This window comes from Centropristis striata, chromosome 7 (assembly GCF_030273125.1).
Source record: "Centropristis striata isolate RG_2023a ecotype Rhode Island chromosome 7, C.striata_1.0, whole genome shotgun sequence".
Classification (NCBI taxonomy): domain Eukaryota; kingdom Metazoa; phylum Chordata; class Actinopteri; order Perciformes; family Serranidae; genus Centropristis; species Centropristis striata.
In genome coordinates, this window is record NC_081523.1 from 38,618,961 (window position 1) to 38,635,652 (window position 16,692).

Genomic DNA, 16,692 nt, shown 5'->3' on the forward strand with positions numbered 1-16,692 from the left:
AAGGTAGATTTCGTCCAGGAAGTCCCGCCTTCCCCCTCCGCTGATTGGCCAGTCTTCTTTCATACCGTCACACATCAGGCCACCTGGGCAAAACAATCACTGCTACCCAGGACAAGGCCTTGTGGCCTGCTAACAAACTTGTTATGACGAACATACTGCCTTATTATGACCTACAGAAATATAACAAGAGCCCAACTATTCTTCAATATCTACATGTTCTTTTAAAGGTTAAAAAATATAAGACAGACAATACTATTTTTTGTGATTATAGAATCTTAATTAGTTTAAGCAAATGGAATATATGTAATTAAAGTAATCATAGTTTTCTACATCAATATTAACACACAAACACAATCAATGTATCAAAATCATATTACCTGATTAATATAAATGCATAGAGATAGACATTATCAAGGTTTAGTGAATTACGCATGCATAGTGACCTGTGATGACTGTTGGAGAAAAATCACAAAGAGGAAAAAGAGAGGAAGACAGTAACATTTCATTTTCAACAAGTATAATATTCAAATTATTCTAACAGAACCCACTGTGACACGCGTGTAACAAACACTTTAAATGTTGTAGAATCTCCAATATTCAGCTTTATGCTTCACCTCAATTTATTAAGTCGCTCAGCAAGCATTTTTTTGTTACAAGGCTAAGTTTAAACCCATTTAACAATTCTAATCCGTTAACGTCCTGTATTGCATTTAACCTGTTTTGACCATATTTCCTGAACAAATTAATATAAAACAAGTAACAATCATAAAACAAGTAGAGAACCTGATGTGATGTATTTGTCACAATAACAAAATGGTAATAGGCCACTCAATTATTTTCACGGTTTAAATTATTTTAAATTAATATCTGCTCTGCTGTTCAATTTAAAGTTCATTTGACCAAATATAAATAAAAAATAATCCTATCCCATCACAATTTTGATAAATGTTGTGGAGATGCAAAGAAAAAGGCAAATTTGTGTTTCTGTAAGCAGAAAATGTGTCTAGTTTATTTATTTTAAAATAAGAAATATCATAAACATAAATTCCATAAACAACCAATGTAATGTATATGTCACATCACAGATCTTTGACATTTAGGGGTAATATATTTTTTAAAAAACATCATAAATGTGCTCTATGTGGTCCACTGTGGTAGATCCTCCTTCATTTTCCTTCCAGGATAAATAGATCTAGTCTGGGTTCTTATGGGTTAAAGTTTGTCCTGCTCATCAAATCTCTCAATTTAAAGCTTAACCCATAAGAACCCACGGTGACACCTGTGTATCAAAGACTTTAAATCTTCTAGAATCTCCCATATTCAGCTTGATGCTTCACCTTAACTCATTAAATCCCTAAGAGACGTATACTGTGTGACTGGAAACACAAATGTGTAAAAGTAGCTAATTTTAAAAAGCTTATTTTTGTTACGAGGCTAAGTTTAAACCCATTTAACAATTCTAATCCGTTAATAGGGTGTCCTGTGTTGCATTTAACTTGTTCTGACCAAAATTCTTTAACAAATTAAAGTCACAATTTTGATATATGTTATGGAGATGCAAAAGAAAAAGGCAAAAAATGTGTCTAGTTTTTTTCTATTTTAAAATAAAAAATATCATAAACATAAATACCATAAACGCCCATTGTAACGTATATGTCACATCACAGATCTTTGACATTTAGGGGTAGAATTTTTTTTTAAAAACATCAGAAATGTGTTCTATGTGGTCCACTTATAGGACACATCCTTTAAGGATAACTGGGTCTGCGTTCTTATGGGTTAAAAAGGCTCTAAAACTATTTTCATCACTAACAGCATTGCTATATAAAAGCAGACTTGTGTTATTCATAAATTATTCAGTTACAAGTTTTATTTAAAACAGCATAACAGTTATAGTACACACAGCACAGGATGTTGTCAAAAAAGGCTCCATTGGTGTAAAAAACTTGAACAGATTATACTTTGAGTCATATTTGGTATGCAACTACCAAAAACTCAAGTCATTTTTCCTAAACCGCACATTTTAAATGTTACATAAAAAGAAAACAGTCCAACAGCTGTTGGTGGAGCTTTATTAGTTCCTATTGCACACTGAGGAACCTCCTCTTCTTGGCTGTGTGTGTGTATGCGTGGTGGCGCCACTCCACATCTGCAGTGCTCTCGTTCTCCAGGGTTCCCAGTTTGATCATATACACTGAGAGAACAAAGAGAGAACACATGGAAACATTTTACACATCCCAAAAGACAAGTCAAGAATAAAAGGAATATAGTCTAGACGGATTTCAGAAAAAAGGCCTTCTATAAGAAGTGAGGAGCATTTATGGGTACAAGTCAGGAACCGGCCTACTTTACATATTTCAAGGGTGCTGAGTCCAAAAAAATGGTTCCCAAACGAAATTTTGAGCTTTTGACCTTCTAATTTGTATATCAAATGGCCACCAAATTGCCCGTCTTGCTCAGTCGTTGGACCATTTCCCCTTAGTTTTTTTGTAAGTAGGCAATCAAAGATGAGGAAATTAAGTTCCTGGATCTATAGTCTAGGGTCAGAGCAAGAATATAGTGGAGGCTCAGTGCCTTTTTTATATATATATATATATATATATATATGCAAAATACCAACTGGAACATTAAACGTGATATTGATTGAATATTTATGTCGGCCTTAAAAAATGACACAAATGCTTAATTTCACCTTAAAAGTTTGTATTTTGCATATATATATATATATATATATATATACATATATATATATATACATATATATATATACATATATATATATACATATATACATATATATATACATATATATATATATATACATATATATATATATATATATATATGTAGAAATAAGACACTGAGCCTCCACTATATCCTTGCTCTGACTCTAGATCTAGAAACTTAATTTCCTCATCTTTGATTTCCTACTTACAAAAAAACTTGGGGAAAATGGTCCAACGACCAACGGCGGCCATTTTGATATGCAAATGAGAAGGTCAAAAACTCTAAATTTCGCTTGGGAACCATTTTTTTTTGGATTCAGCACCCTTGAAATAAGTAAAGTAGGCCAGTTCCCGACTTGTACCCATAAATGCTCCTCACTTTCACTTTTTGGACAATTCCGTCTAGACTAATAGGAGAAAATATAGGAAAATGCTCTAAAACTACAGTTTCATGAGAAAAGAAATCCTCATTCCACAGTGTTTATTGGTGTGGATGCAAGAAAGCAGCAGAAGTTTCAGAAGGAAAGCAGGAAAAGGACTTCCATTACCTACTCTTGTTCTCACATTTAGACTATACAAGCTTAAGATCATATGGTGTGTTCAGAAGGGTGTTCCACACATTACAGGTACATTATGTTTTTACTTTTCTTTCAAATTGTAGTTATGAAGGAGAGAAACCTTTGATCCCACTCATCTACAGCCTCCTGCAACTCTTTCACTTTATTCACGAGGACAAAGTTGAATGAATGTGACAGTGTCCTGTTTAAGTTTCATGCATTCTTTAGACCAGTGGTTCTCAACCTTGGGGTCGGGACCCCAATTGGGGTCGCAAGATGATTTCTGGGGGTCGCCAAATCATTTTGGAAGTCAGCTCCGTCTCCACTGTGTTAAAGTGTTTTTGGTCACTTAATGTCTTTTTTTGGTCATTTTGTGGGGTTTTTTGTTCGTCATTTTGTGTCTTTTTTGGTCATTATGTGTCTTTTTTTGATCATTTTGTGGTCAATTTGTGTCTTTTTGGTCATTTTGTTTAAATTTTTGGCCATTTTGTGTCATTTCACAAAATGACCAAAAAAGAAACAAAATAACCCAAAAAAGAAAAAAAATACCAAAAAAAGGAAACAAAATGACCAAAAAATGAGCAAAAAGTCTAAAACACATTAACACATGAACACTTTAACACAGTGGAGAACAGGTTGAGAACAGCTGCATTAAATGACCAGGATCAAATCTCCCTTTCCTGAAACAGCTTCTGGACATGAATTCAACTGAACAGATATAGAGATGGAAAAATACTTTTTATTTATCCATACTTACATTTCATTTCAAACCTGGGCCCAACTTCTGTCAGCTCAACGTTCTTGTGGTCTGTTTTCTTGTAGGTGTGATGTCTGTAATGAAAGAACACTCTTAGCTGTTGACTGTGAATAAAGCTGTACGCTGTTTACACTGACAGAAACCTTCCACACTGACCTGAAGGAGATGAAATCCTCCTGGTTGGAGAAGGTGATAACTCTTCGACTGTCCTCCTTCGGCACTGGAAAAAGATACTTGAGGATATTGGATACCTGCGTGAGCATAATTAATTAGTTGTACCCAAACAAAAGCGGTGAAAGAGAATATCACGGCACGGTCCAGCAGTCCCTCACCCTGGTGCCGAGGCGTGAGCTGAAGTTGTGGAAGATGAGGTGGGGGAAGGCCTCAGACATGGTGCCGATGTCTGGGACATCGTGCCTCATCACCACGTTGTACAGGGTGAAATAAGCAGTGGGTCCATAGGGTAAGTGGCAGACCACCAGGCCATCTGGAGACAGACAGGAACAGAAATATGAGTGTCTCTGTACTCACTGGAGTTTAAAATCACATTCATCTTCACTTTTAATTCTCCTCTTTTCACTGCTAACACACAACACAACCTGTTGAGAATTTATTTGACTGAATAAAAGAATAAATAAGTCAATACAGGTTAAAATATAAGTTAACAGTAATATTATTAAAAACAGTTCATGTGTGTCAAGTGATTAGAAAGAGACATTTAATTTCATTGATTTGGAGTTACATTAAAAAGACTTTCCCAAGATGCTCTAGGAGCAGACGTAACGTACGTGATTACGTCAGAGTTTTGTTGTGTTAGTAGAAATGTGGAGTCACGGCATGAACGCACACGCTGTATGTTTTTTGCTCTTCTTTATTTTTCACTAAAGATCGTCTGATCATGAAAGGAAAGGTCTCGCTTCATTATTTTTAGTCAATAAGTATTTTCTGCTACACAACCTGCTGCTAGCCTGGGGATACCCAGACTGCCTTGCAAGTTCGATTTCATTTCAAACTGCGAAAGGGTCTGTTTACACTTTTAGAACGTGTCGTGGGCGATCACATCACCAGGGGCTAGTGCTGAATAAATTGTAAACGGGGTCCAAGACACATTGTGATCAGACCACTCAAACCACCTGCTGAGGTGATCTAGAACAGTGATTCCCAACCCTGGGGGGTCGCGAAGCCCTCTTGATTTTAAGGGGTGTAATAAATCTAATGGGTTAAATATATACATCTATACCTATAAATTTGAAAAAAGTCAATCTCCATGTGTTGCACCCATGCATGATGACTCAAAGTCTTCTCTCTTGGCAACTTTATTTACTTAAAAGCTCAGTACTTTTACCAGAGCATGTTGCGGACAACAGGTACGAAGATCTTCTACGATACACAAGACAGCACACTCTAGCGTTTTCTTTAGACATTTTTTCAAAGACCATCTATTGAAGTGCAACAGTTCACTCTAACATTTTCTGCAAAGATAATCAATTAAAGGAACGGTGCCACAACAAAACAAACGAAAAACTACAGCCACTTTATGTCAAGACTATTATTATTATACATTACATACAGCCAGAATGTGTAAAAAAATATACGGACCCTGGGGAGGGGGGTAATATTTTGAGAAAAAAATGTACAAGATTAGAGTGGCAAATCTACGAGGAAAAAATGTGCAGATTTATGAGATTTAAAGTGGTGAATCTGCGAGAAAAAAAGTTGCTTTTTCTTTGTAAATCTGCAAATTTTTTGCGCAGATTTGCTACTTAAAATCTCTTAAATCTGCGAATTTTTTTCTTGTAGATTTGCCACTTTAATCTAGCAATCCTAAGATGTTCAGCAGATGTTTCCCATGTCGCCATTTTTAATCACTCTGTTACAGCTGACGCTAATGTGAACGTAATTTAAATGAATCTTCTGGGAAACATGAATGCCTCCAAATCATTTGTCCCCCACAAGAGACCAATCAGAACTTGTCTCAAGTATGGAACCTGGAAATAAAGAGAAAGGAGGCGGAGGTGAAGAGGCGTACCTGGCTGTCCTCTGGTCTCATGAACGATCAGCAGGTCCGTCACGTTGTTAGCTTTGCAGGCTCTCACCAGAGCGTTGATCTCGTGGTTTCCTCTGTTCATGCGCTGAGCTCCAGGAAACATCAGCTTCACCTCCTGCAGACAGTCAGACAGGACACATTATACTGAGCTCTCCTCTCCCACTCCTCACTGGAGGTTTTATAACAGAGAAGACAGTTAAAGAGGAAGCTGCCAGAGACAGGACTATGGTACCCCTGTTGAACAAATACAGTTTTAGAGTATTAAAAACTGGCCTAATAACATGTGCAAGGACTATTCTGAGGTGTTGGAAGGAACCCCGAGCTCCCACACTGAGTCTGTGGAAAACACAGATGATGGAGACTGTGGCATGTGAGAAGATGTTGGGGAGATTAAATTGTGAAAATGATATGATAAAAGAAAAATGGGATAGTTTTGGTAAGCAGATTTGTTGATTTGCCTGCCCTGCCTGCTCACTTGCCTGTCTTGTTTTTAGTTAATTTATTTTCAGATTTTGTATTTTATTTATTTACTATTATTGTATTTATTTATTCATTTATTTATTTTATTATCATTATTATTATATTTTTATTATTTTTTGTATTTTTTATTTTTTATGACCTCCATCCTGTCTGGTTTGTTTGATGTTCGTTTGTATGTTGTAAAAATGAAAAGATTATAAAAACTTTTTTTTTAATTATAAAAAAAAGAGGAAGCTGCCCTGTTGTTCAGTGGTTTGTAATCAGTATCTGTTGGAGGCTAACCTCAGTTAGCTCCTGTAGTTGAGAAGCATTAATGACTGGAAGCAGCTACAAGCAGCATTAACCCATAAGAACCCATGGTGACCCAGTTATCTTTAAAAGGAAAGTTATGGGGGATATACCACCATTTCTGATGTGTTTTCAAAAACACTATCCCTAAATGTCAAAGATCTGTGATGTGACATAAACATTACATTGTGCGGTTATAGTATTTATGATTATAATATTTATGTTGATAATATTTCGTATTTTAAAATTTAAAAAAAACTAGACAGAAATTTGCCTTTTTCTCTGCATCTCCACAACATCTATCAAAATTGTGACATTATTAGTTCTGTTTAACAACAAATTATTTTTTAGATTTGTTTTTAAGTAGCATAATAATAATAAATCGATAATAAATAAATACAAATAACCATGTGTCTTTTTGTTTATCAAAATTGTGACTTTAATTTGTTCAGGAAATTTGGTCAAAACAAGTTAAATGCAATACAGGACACCCTATTAACGGATTAGAATTGTTAAATGGGTTTAAACTTTGCCTAGTAACAAAAAATAGAAGATTTAACATGCTTGTTACACGGGTGTCACCATAGGTTCTTATGGGTTAAACAGCTCAATGTACCATCATCTGTCTGTGATGTCACAGTGTCTCTATGGTAGAAAATGTAATATTCAACACAGCAGCTACATAGGAAATACAGGGTTGTAATTTTTTTTTTTAATTATTATTATTATTATTGTTTTTGTATCTTTTGTTTTTTGTTTTTACTTTGTTTTGTTCTTTGTTTTAGTGGTAATTTGTCTTGTCTGTTTTGTTTTTTTTATCTAAGAATGTGGGCATGTAAACCCTCATTAATGTATGTGTCATGTTAATTCTAAAAACCCAATAAATATAATAATAATAATAAAAAAAAAAAAAAAAAAAGAGTGTCTCTATGGTTCACCCAATGCATGCTGGGATATACCCATGTAATAAATTCATTTCCAGGTTTGCTGATGTAGGCGAAATGTGCACGTTTTGTGGAGATGAGCCAGAGAACACTTTACATTTATTGTATGTTTGCCCATTGTCATCTATATTTTGGAGGGACGTGGAAAAATGAATACTCGATATGACTGGACAGCCCATCATTTTTTAACCTAAAGATATTACCTCAAAATTTGAATAATAACAAAATAGTATGCTTTATTAGAAATGTTATGCTTCTGAGGGATAAGTTTCACATCCACAAGATGAAGTTTTTCAAATCCCTCCCTAACTTGTACTGGTACTAGTGTTTTTACAATAGAACTGAAAATTTATATCGAGACTTTAGAGTTGATGTCAAATAAGAAATGTGAACGCTACACTTTAAAAGCTTATTTTACGAAACCACAGAATAGTATAAAAGTAAGCACCTTATATCCTATGTGCCTTATTATGTTATTATCTTATTTTTATATATACATTTTATTCTACAGATACTGTAACTGACATTTTCCTTTATATGTCTTGTTTATATCCTGAATGCCTGTATTTCTCTCATTGTTAATAAAGATCTGAAAAAAAAAAATGCATGCTGGGATAAGCTGTATTGTTAGTATCATGAATTATATTGTAATATATTTATTTTTCATTTTATTATCATTTTCAAAGGATTTTGATATTAATAATAATTTTATATATTATATATATATATATATATATATATATATACACATATATGGTTATTAAGGACCTTATTATAAAGCGTTACCCAATAATCTAATACTCACACATAGTGATGTGGTCCTATTCATAATAAATTGTCCCCATTTGGGCCTTGATACAGCTTAGCAATGTGAGACTTTAAGCAGCCGTTTCAGCACCAGAACAGCTTCCGGGTGGAAAATATTGACCTAAAATGGTCAAATTAGTTTGGGTTTGGTATATCCATGTTCAGGAAAACAAATGGTTCCAATTATTTCAAAAAAGTCCTGACCTTAGAGAACATTTTGAGTCTGGAGCTGGGGTCTCTGGACGTGGTGACCATCACTTTAGGATCTTCAACTCCGGCCCATTTATACTCATCATCCATGTGTGAGCTGACGCCTGCACAGATGAACACAGGGTTGATTCTGACATACTGGCACAATCAGAGAACACACTGTTGACAATAAAAAAGAAATAAATAAAGAAGACTTGCCTTCTGCCCCTTCGTCGTCATACTCCAGCAGTTTCTGGAGCTGCAGAGCATCTTTGCGTACTTCAGTTGGAAGAAGTTGATTTTCTGCAGAGAAAAAAACAGCTTGTATTGAACCAGGAACATGTTTATATGTTGGATGTTAATGGAAGCTAAAGATGTGCCGTCCTACCATCCAGAGCCCCCTTCAGCTTCTGTTTCTTGTCCTCGATGGTCCGGAGCCGGTCCTCCTGGGCCTTCCTGTACAGGTACTCCCGCCTCTGTCTCACCTCTCGACGAAGCTACAACATTACAACTCATTTTTTAACATACTGATGTCATTTTTTTTTTTTGTAAATTTTATTTATGCAAAGTTTTGGCACATATATATATACAGACACATACAGTACAAGAAACATAGAAAAACCCAACAGAGAAAAAAAATAGAATAAAGGTAAACAAACAAATAAAACAAAACAAAACAGAAGCAACAGACAGCCAGCCACCACTTAATTATTAACGTAAAAAGAAAATGTGCACAAAAACATGTCGGTCCAACAAAATGTCCCCAATTGTCCACTGCTGAGGTCATTTTTTAAAGGAAAATGTGTTAACATGATAGAAAAAAACTATAATAGTTTAACATTTGTGTTCATTTTCTTTTTTTAAAAGATTTTACATTAGAAAGTGGCCTCGTTAGAAAGTTAAAGTCAGTCAAAATTATTTTCAAGCCACCATCTTAACTCTCTGGAGTCACCAAAAGTGCCAAAGCATGACTTCTTCATCACATCCAGATATACCAAATACAACTAGAGACAAGGTCAAATATATTTTGTATAAAATGATAGAACTGGATGGAACCCTCTTACGTTATATTTGTAACCTTTGTTCACATTTGCAACATTTAAAATTCTTTATTGAGCATGATAGTGTTTTGAAAGTAAAAAAAAGATTCAAAATCACATTTTATGTTGGACTAAAGGACTAAAAAAAGACACAAAATGCCCCCCAAAACCCCCCACAGAAGACACAAAATGACTAAAAAAAGACATAAAATGACCAAAATTGGTACGATAAACACACAAGACACAAATAAAATAGATAGATTAAAATTTTAAAGTTAAAAAAAGATTCAAAATCTCATTTTATGTTGGACTAAAGGACTAAAAAATATACTAAATGACCCAAAAAGACACAAAATGACTAAAAAAAAGACAAAACAAAAGACACAAAATGACTTACAAAGACACAAAATGACTAAAAATACACAAAATGACCAAAATTGTTACACTAAACACACAAGACACAAATTAAATAGAGTCGCACTAGAATAAAAACCAGAGTTAGATGACAGGATCACACAATCACAAGATCACATTTATGTTATTTGTTTCTTTTTGGTTCAAAATGTTGATCCAGTAAGCCAGAATAAAATATATATTGTTATTAGGTCATATAGGTGAGGTTGTGCTGAAAAAAAAATATACCAACATGGCATTTAAACATGTTTTAAGTGGTGTATACAGGCAGGATGAAAAGGATTCAAACATGGACAAAATAGCCAAAGACTCCATAGGCAGTTAAACAGTTTTAGAACATGCTAAACACTAATATGACACATTTTACTTAATGATATCGACCCCTTTAAGTTTAATCTTTTCAAACTAAGAGCTGTTGTCGAATGGGATTTACAATAAAGCCGAAAGTGAGAGCAGCCTTTGATTATTAAGGGAAATCTAAATGAAGCATTTTAACCAGACATGCGGGTTTATAAGCAGAAGCTTTTATAATTTAGCGGATTTTTAAATGCAGTTCTGCATGACTTCTTTGTGTCATTGTCAAAGGGATTATTTCCTCACAGACAACAATAAGTTATCTGTGTAACTTCATCAATAACCATATCAATATCTTCTATTCCTCCAGCACACTGTGATGTTTACATTCAATGAGGATAATAATTGATTATCTACCGTTTGATTGGTCGCTAGTGTGATTCTGTGTTCACCAGCGGACCGTTACACTTCATACCAAACTATAAAAAGCCTTAATGTTTATTATCTGTTTGATTTAAACTCACCATAATGTTTCTGTAGTTCAGCTCTCCAGCAGGTACTCACATGGACACGAGGACATGCGTACAAGAGCTTCCGTCATTGGCTGACAGAGTAGCCAATGAGAGCGCTTCATACTGAACAGCAAGCTGTTCTTCTTCTTCTTCTTCTTCTTTTTCTTCTTCTTCTTCTATGGTTCCGGCAGGCTGTACGCTATCCAGCGTAATGCTGCCCTCTACCGGTCATAACCAGATATAACTCACTAAATTCTCTAATATAACCCAGTAGAGTGCACAGAGACATAAATAGTAAACATAATAGCAGATACTACATTACAGATACAGATATATTAAGGTCCTTGTAATAACCGTTAATTAACAAGTAATAAGGCCCTTGTAAGTCCTTACAAGATGCTTATTAACATTATTATGTGTTTATAAGCTTATATAAGTGTTAATAATGGCATTACAAACACCCATGACCCACCCATTATGTCTTTGCCATGCCTTTATTAATCTTATTTTGTTTGCTTATTGATATTAAAATATACTTTATTGCTCATCTATTATAAGTTAACTATAAGTTAACTATGCTTTTTGCAACTACCGGATCTAAAGCAAGAACAATGCCTTATTACTTGTTAATTAATGGTTATTAAGGACCTTATTATAAAGCGTTACCCAATAATCTAATACTCACACATAATAATGTGGTCCTATTCAAAATAAATTGTCCCCATTTGGGGACAATTTACTAACTAAATTGTACAGATACATAAATAGTAAAATTCAAGAAACACAAATGTTGTCTTTCCCCCTTTTTTTATTTATTGAGTTGAAGCCTTTCCCAGAGAGCAAGCCAAGTGAACACAGACAGACCCAGAGGCTCTGGTGACTACGTCCATTATTTATATACAGTCTATGGGCTGAACAGTGAAACCTGCATTCTCTCTAATGTCCAGCAGGGGGCAGCTCCAATGGTTGCAAAGTAAGTCTGATTGTATGTAAGTGAATAGGAAAATGATGGAAATTAGCCTCCTCCTCACTTTTTAACTGCCTCTGTAAACATTCTCATAATGTATATGATATATATATATATTATGATATGATATATTATGATATATATATATATATATATATATATATATATATGTATATATATATATAAGGCAAAAGCCGTGGAATCTTTATATCAAACAAGTGAAACAGTGTAAAATAAAAACTGCTGACTAAGAAGAACTATCTTATCAGACCAAAAATAAGCATATATCCCTGATCTAATATAATTCATCTTACTTAGATTTCAGTTTTTGCAGCGAAGCCGTGGCAGCTAACTCCTCCTATCATACAACCACTATGAAGACAGGTTTGTGTTTGTGTGGGCAGTCACTTCCTGAAGCTCTGTCACAGAAAAAAGCAGCTTCTCTTCATCTTTACTAGATATCCAACTGAGGCAGAACCACATTCAGAGCACTAGTTATGCATCTTTTCATCTTGATATGGCTTTTGGCTGCAGGTAAGTGTACATCTTCACCTTGATAGAGAACTATAAATCAGATTTTGCATTATTTCCCTTTCCCTAAATTGATAATTTGATTCCTGTACTTCTTGGCTTTTGTAACGGCTGTGCAGCTGCCCGAAATTCATATTGGTCTGATATCGGAAATCATTTCGTGTACAAGATTTTTTTTTTTTTTCATTTGAAATCACATTCTACTGCATTGTTTAGGAATTGAAACCATAAGACATTAGCTTCTAGCCTGAAGCTGATGTTATCCAACTAAATAGTTACATAGTACACCTTTTCAAACACTAAAATAAATCAGTATTGTATTGTATTATATATAAGGTTATAATAGTTTTGGAATTTTCATTAGTTTTGATTTCGGTGTGATTTTTGTTTTAAAATTCAGTTAGTTTTAATTCGTTTTTAGAGTGAGTTTATTAGTTTTAGTTCATTTTTAGTTTTTGAAAATGCTTAGTTTTAGTTGATTTGTTATTAGTTACTTAGTGTTAGTTTTTTTGTAATATATGCTTATTGTTTGATAAGATAGTCTTCTTAGTCAGCATCTTTTATGTTTGACTGTTTCACTTGTTTTAAATGTTTTGGTCCTTAATTATCTAAATAAATATTACAGATTGTTACTGAGATTATATGACCTGAACTGAGTAAATACATGCTGGAAACTAGAATATCAAAAGTTATAAAACTGTTTCATCAACACTTACAAGTATAAAACTGCTATTTCAAAGTCATAATTTCTTATTTCAAGCATAACTAAAAAAATCATAACTTTGACATAATTTGACCTCTTCACAAACTTATAATAAGCAGCCAGATGGAAATATTTGTAGCTGTATCAAGAAAAGTTCACTAGTTTTTAGTCTGACTTTGCTGGTTTCTATAAATATAATGCCTATGCATATCATTATGTCAAGATGATGGTTCTAGCATTTACTTATTAATTCAAGAATATTTTTCAACATATTGAGAAAATAGGTCACATGTATTTCATTACAATCAAGAAAAATCCACTTATTATTTAGAATACACCAATTCTAAGGTATTTTTGGGTTCATTAAGATTAGATATTTTTACTTGTTTTTGAAAGTCTTGACAAGACAAATTTTCTTGTTTCATTTGCAGTTAATTTTGCAATTTTTAAGCAAAATACACATAATTTTTGTACTTTTTTTCTTGTTTTTATGAGGTGGCCAGATAGATGAAATAGATTTAATATCAACCAAAAAGGTTTACGTATGAAAAAAGTTGAACAAAATGACTAAAAAAAGACAGAAATTACCAAAAAAAGACACAAAATGACTAAAAAAAGACAGAAAATGACCAAAAAAAAGACACAAAATGACTAAAAAAGACACAAAATGACTAAAAAAGACACAAAATGACTAAAAAATACACAAAATGACTAAAAAAAGACACAAAGTGACAAAAAAAGACACAAAATGACAAAAAAAAAGACAGAAAATGACCAAAAAAGACAGAAAATGACCAAAAAAAGACAGAAAATGACTAAAAAAAGACACAAAATGACTAAAAAAGACAGAAAATGACTAAAAAAGACACAAAATGACTAAAAAAGACACAAAATGACCAAAAAAAAAAGACACAAAATGACTAAAAAAAGACACAAAATGACTTAAAAAAGACAGCAAATGACTAAAAAAAGACACAAAATGACCAAAAAAAGACACAAAATGACCAAAAAAAGACAGAAAATGACCAAAAAAAGACACAAAATGACTAAAAAAAGACACAAAATGACTAAAAAAGACAGAAAATGAGAAGACAGAATGACCAAAAACCCACAGAAGACACAAAATTACAAAAAAAGACACAAAATGAACAAAAAAAGACAGAAAATTACCAAAAAAAGACAGAAAATGACTAAAAAAAAGACACAAAATGACTAAAAAAAGACACAAAATGACTAAAAAAGACAGAAAATGAGAAGACAGAATGACCAAAAACCCACAGAAGACACAAAATGACAAAAAAAGACACAAAATGAACAAAAAAAAGACACAAAATGACTAAAAAGACACAACAATAGACACATAATGACCAAAAAAGTCATTTTGGATTAAAAAATGGACAAAATAGCCCAAGACTCCATAGAGTTAGCTAAAATGTTTTTTCAACTCTATTTTTTTGTTATTCCGTTAGTTTTCGTTGACTATAATAAGTTATTCAGTTCTCTGCATGGTTGTGTGTGCAGGTGTGTGTGAGGCAGTGTACTGGCAGCAGCTGACGTGTCCCCATGAAGTCCAGCAGGAGAGCCTGCTGAGGGTCTGGTGCAGGCAGAGCTCCACTGACTGCTGCAGGGGCTTCACCTTCAGCCCCGGGGAGCAGTGGGTGGGTGGAGGCAGGGTGGAGGTGAGCCAGGGACCAGACTCCTTCACTGTGGCGGTGCAGCAGCCCAGTCTGGGACGGGGAGTGTACTGGTGTGGTGTGCTGAGCACCAACCACACCATCATCAAGCTGTCTGAGGAATACTTCCACAGCTGTGAGTACAACAACACATTAACTCGATGGAGTCTTGGACTATTTTGTCCATGTCTGAATCCTTTTCATCCTGCCTGTATACACCACTTAAAATGTTTAAATGCCATGTTGGTATATATTTTTTTTCAGCACAACCTCACCTATATGACATGATAATAATAGATTTTTTATTCTGACTTACTGGATCAACATTTTGAACCCAAAAGAAGCAAAGAAAAACCAACATAAATGTGATCTTGTGATGGTTTTTATTCTAGTGGGACTCGATTTTATTTGGTCATTTTGTGTCTTTGTAAGTCATTTTGTGTATTTTTGGTCATTTTGTGTCTTTTGTTTTGTATTTTTTCGTTATTTTGTGTCTGTTTTGGTCATTTGGGCCTTTTTTGGGTCATTTTGTGTCTCTTTTGTCATTTTGTGTCTTTTTTAAGTCATTTTGTGTATTTTTTGGTCTTTTTGTGTATTTTTTGGTCATTTTGTGTCATTTGTTTTGTATTTTTTCGTTATTTTGTGTCTTTTTTTTGGTCATTTTGAGTCTTTTTTTGATTATGTTGTGTGTTTTTTGGTCATTTTGTGTCTTTTTTAGTCCGTTAGTCCAACATAAAATGTGATTTTGAATCTGGTTTGGTATATTTTTTTCAGCACAACCTCACCTATATGACCTGATAATAATTGATTTTTTATTCTGACTTACTGGATCAACATTTTGAACCAAAAAGAAACAAAGAAAAACCAACATAAATGTGATCTTGTGATTGTGTGTGATCCTGTCATCAACTCTGTTTTTTATTCTAGTGGGACTCTATTTTATTTGTGTCTTGTGTGTTTAGTGTAACAATTTTGGTCATTTTGTGTCTTTGTAAGTCATTTTGTGTATTTTTGGTCATTTTTTGTCTTTTGTTTTGTATTTTTTCGTTATTTTGTGTCTGTTTTGGTCATTTGTGTCTTTTTTAAGTCATTTTGTGTATTTTTTTGGTCTTTTTGTGTATTTTTTGTTCATTTTGTGTCTTTTGTTTTGTATTTTTTCGTTATTTTGTGCCTTTTTTGGGTCATTTTTGTGTCTTTTTTTTGTTGTTTTGTGTCTTTTCTATCTATCTATCTATCTATCTATCTATCTATCTATCTATCTATCTATCTATCTATCTATCTATCTATCTATCTATCTATCTATCTATCTATCTATCTATCTATCTCTCTGTCTATCTGTGGATCAGATGACTAGTATATAAAAGCTGTTGCTGGTAGTATCTGGCCCACAGGATTTCCTGCCACAAGCTCTGATAAAGCCACAGACAGTCTTTTACATGCAGACAGTCACATAGAGAGCAGCTGGTGAGGCTCTTAGCAGCTACAGGCAGTGGTGGTTCTACACAGGGGCCTCCAGGGGCCACTGCCCCTGTGAAGAAGCCTTTGGCCCCTGCTGTGGCCCCTGTGTCAAATTAATAATAAAATGATTAATTTATAACGATGAACAATGGAACAATTCTAACCTTTTTTTTGTTCAAACAGTATCTCATTGTACACAAAAGAAAACCAGAATGTGAACATTGTATAATAGTTTAACTCTATGGAGTCTTATTGGGCTATTTTATCCATTTTTTAAATCTTTTTCATGTCTTTACATGTCTTTG

The 16,692-nt window shown here is 33.8% G+C and overlaps 1 protein-coding gene across 1 annotated transcript; it reads right to left on the reverse strand.

The window, feature by feature from the left end:
• Positions 1-1,836: 1,836 nt before the first annotated feature.
• On the reverse strand, positions 1,837-11,145 carry imp4 (IMP U3 small nucleolar ribonucleoprotein 4). Its single transcript, XM_059338124.1, has 9 exons — positions 11,068-11,145; positions 9,184-9,292; positions 9,015-9,098; positions 8,811-8,920; positions 6,070-6,202; positions 4,373-4,527; positions 4,197-4,291; positions 4,041-4,114; positions 1,837-2,194 (listed from the first exon to the last, which is right to left on the reverse strand). The coding sequence occupies exons 1-9, from the start codon at positions 11,068-11,070 to the stop codon at positions 2,082-2,084; spliced, it is 876 nt and encodes a 291-aa protein (XP_059194107.1). The 5' UTR covers positions 11,071-11,145; the 3' UTR covers positions 1,837-2,081.
• Between the last annotated feature and the right edge of the window lie 5,547 nt (positions 11,146-16,692).

What these genes read in the sequence shown, in the direction of transcription:
- imp4 (XM_059338124.1), bottom strand. An exon ending in TGAGACCAGAGGACAGCCAG is followed by an intron (nt 4,528 to 6,069) that starts GTACGCCTCTTC and finishes GTCTGTCTCCAG; the next exon opens with ATGGCCTGGTGGTCTGCCAC. An exon ending in GCCCAGGTTTGAAATGAAAT is followed by an intron (nt 2,195 to 4,040) that starts GTAAGTATGGAT and finishes TTGTTCTCTCAG; the next exon opens with TGTATATGATCAAACTGGGA.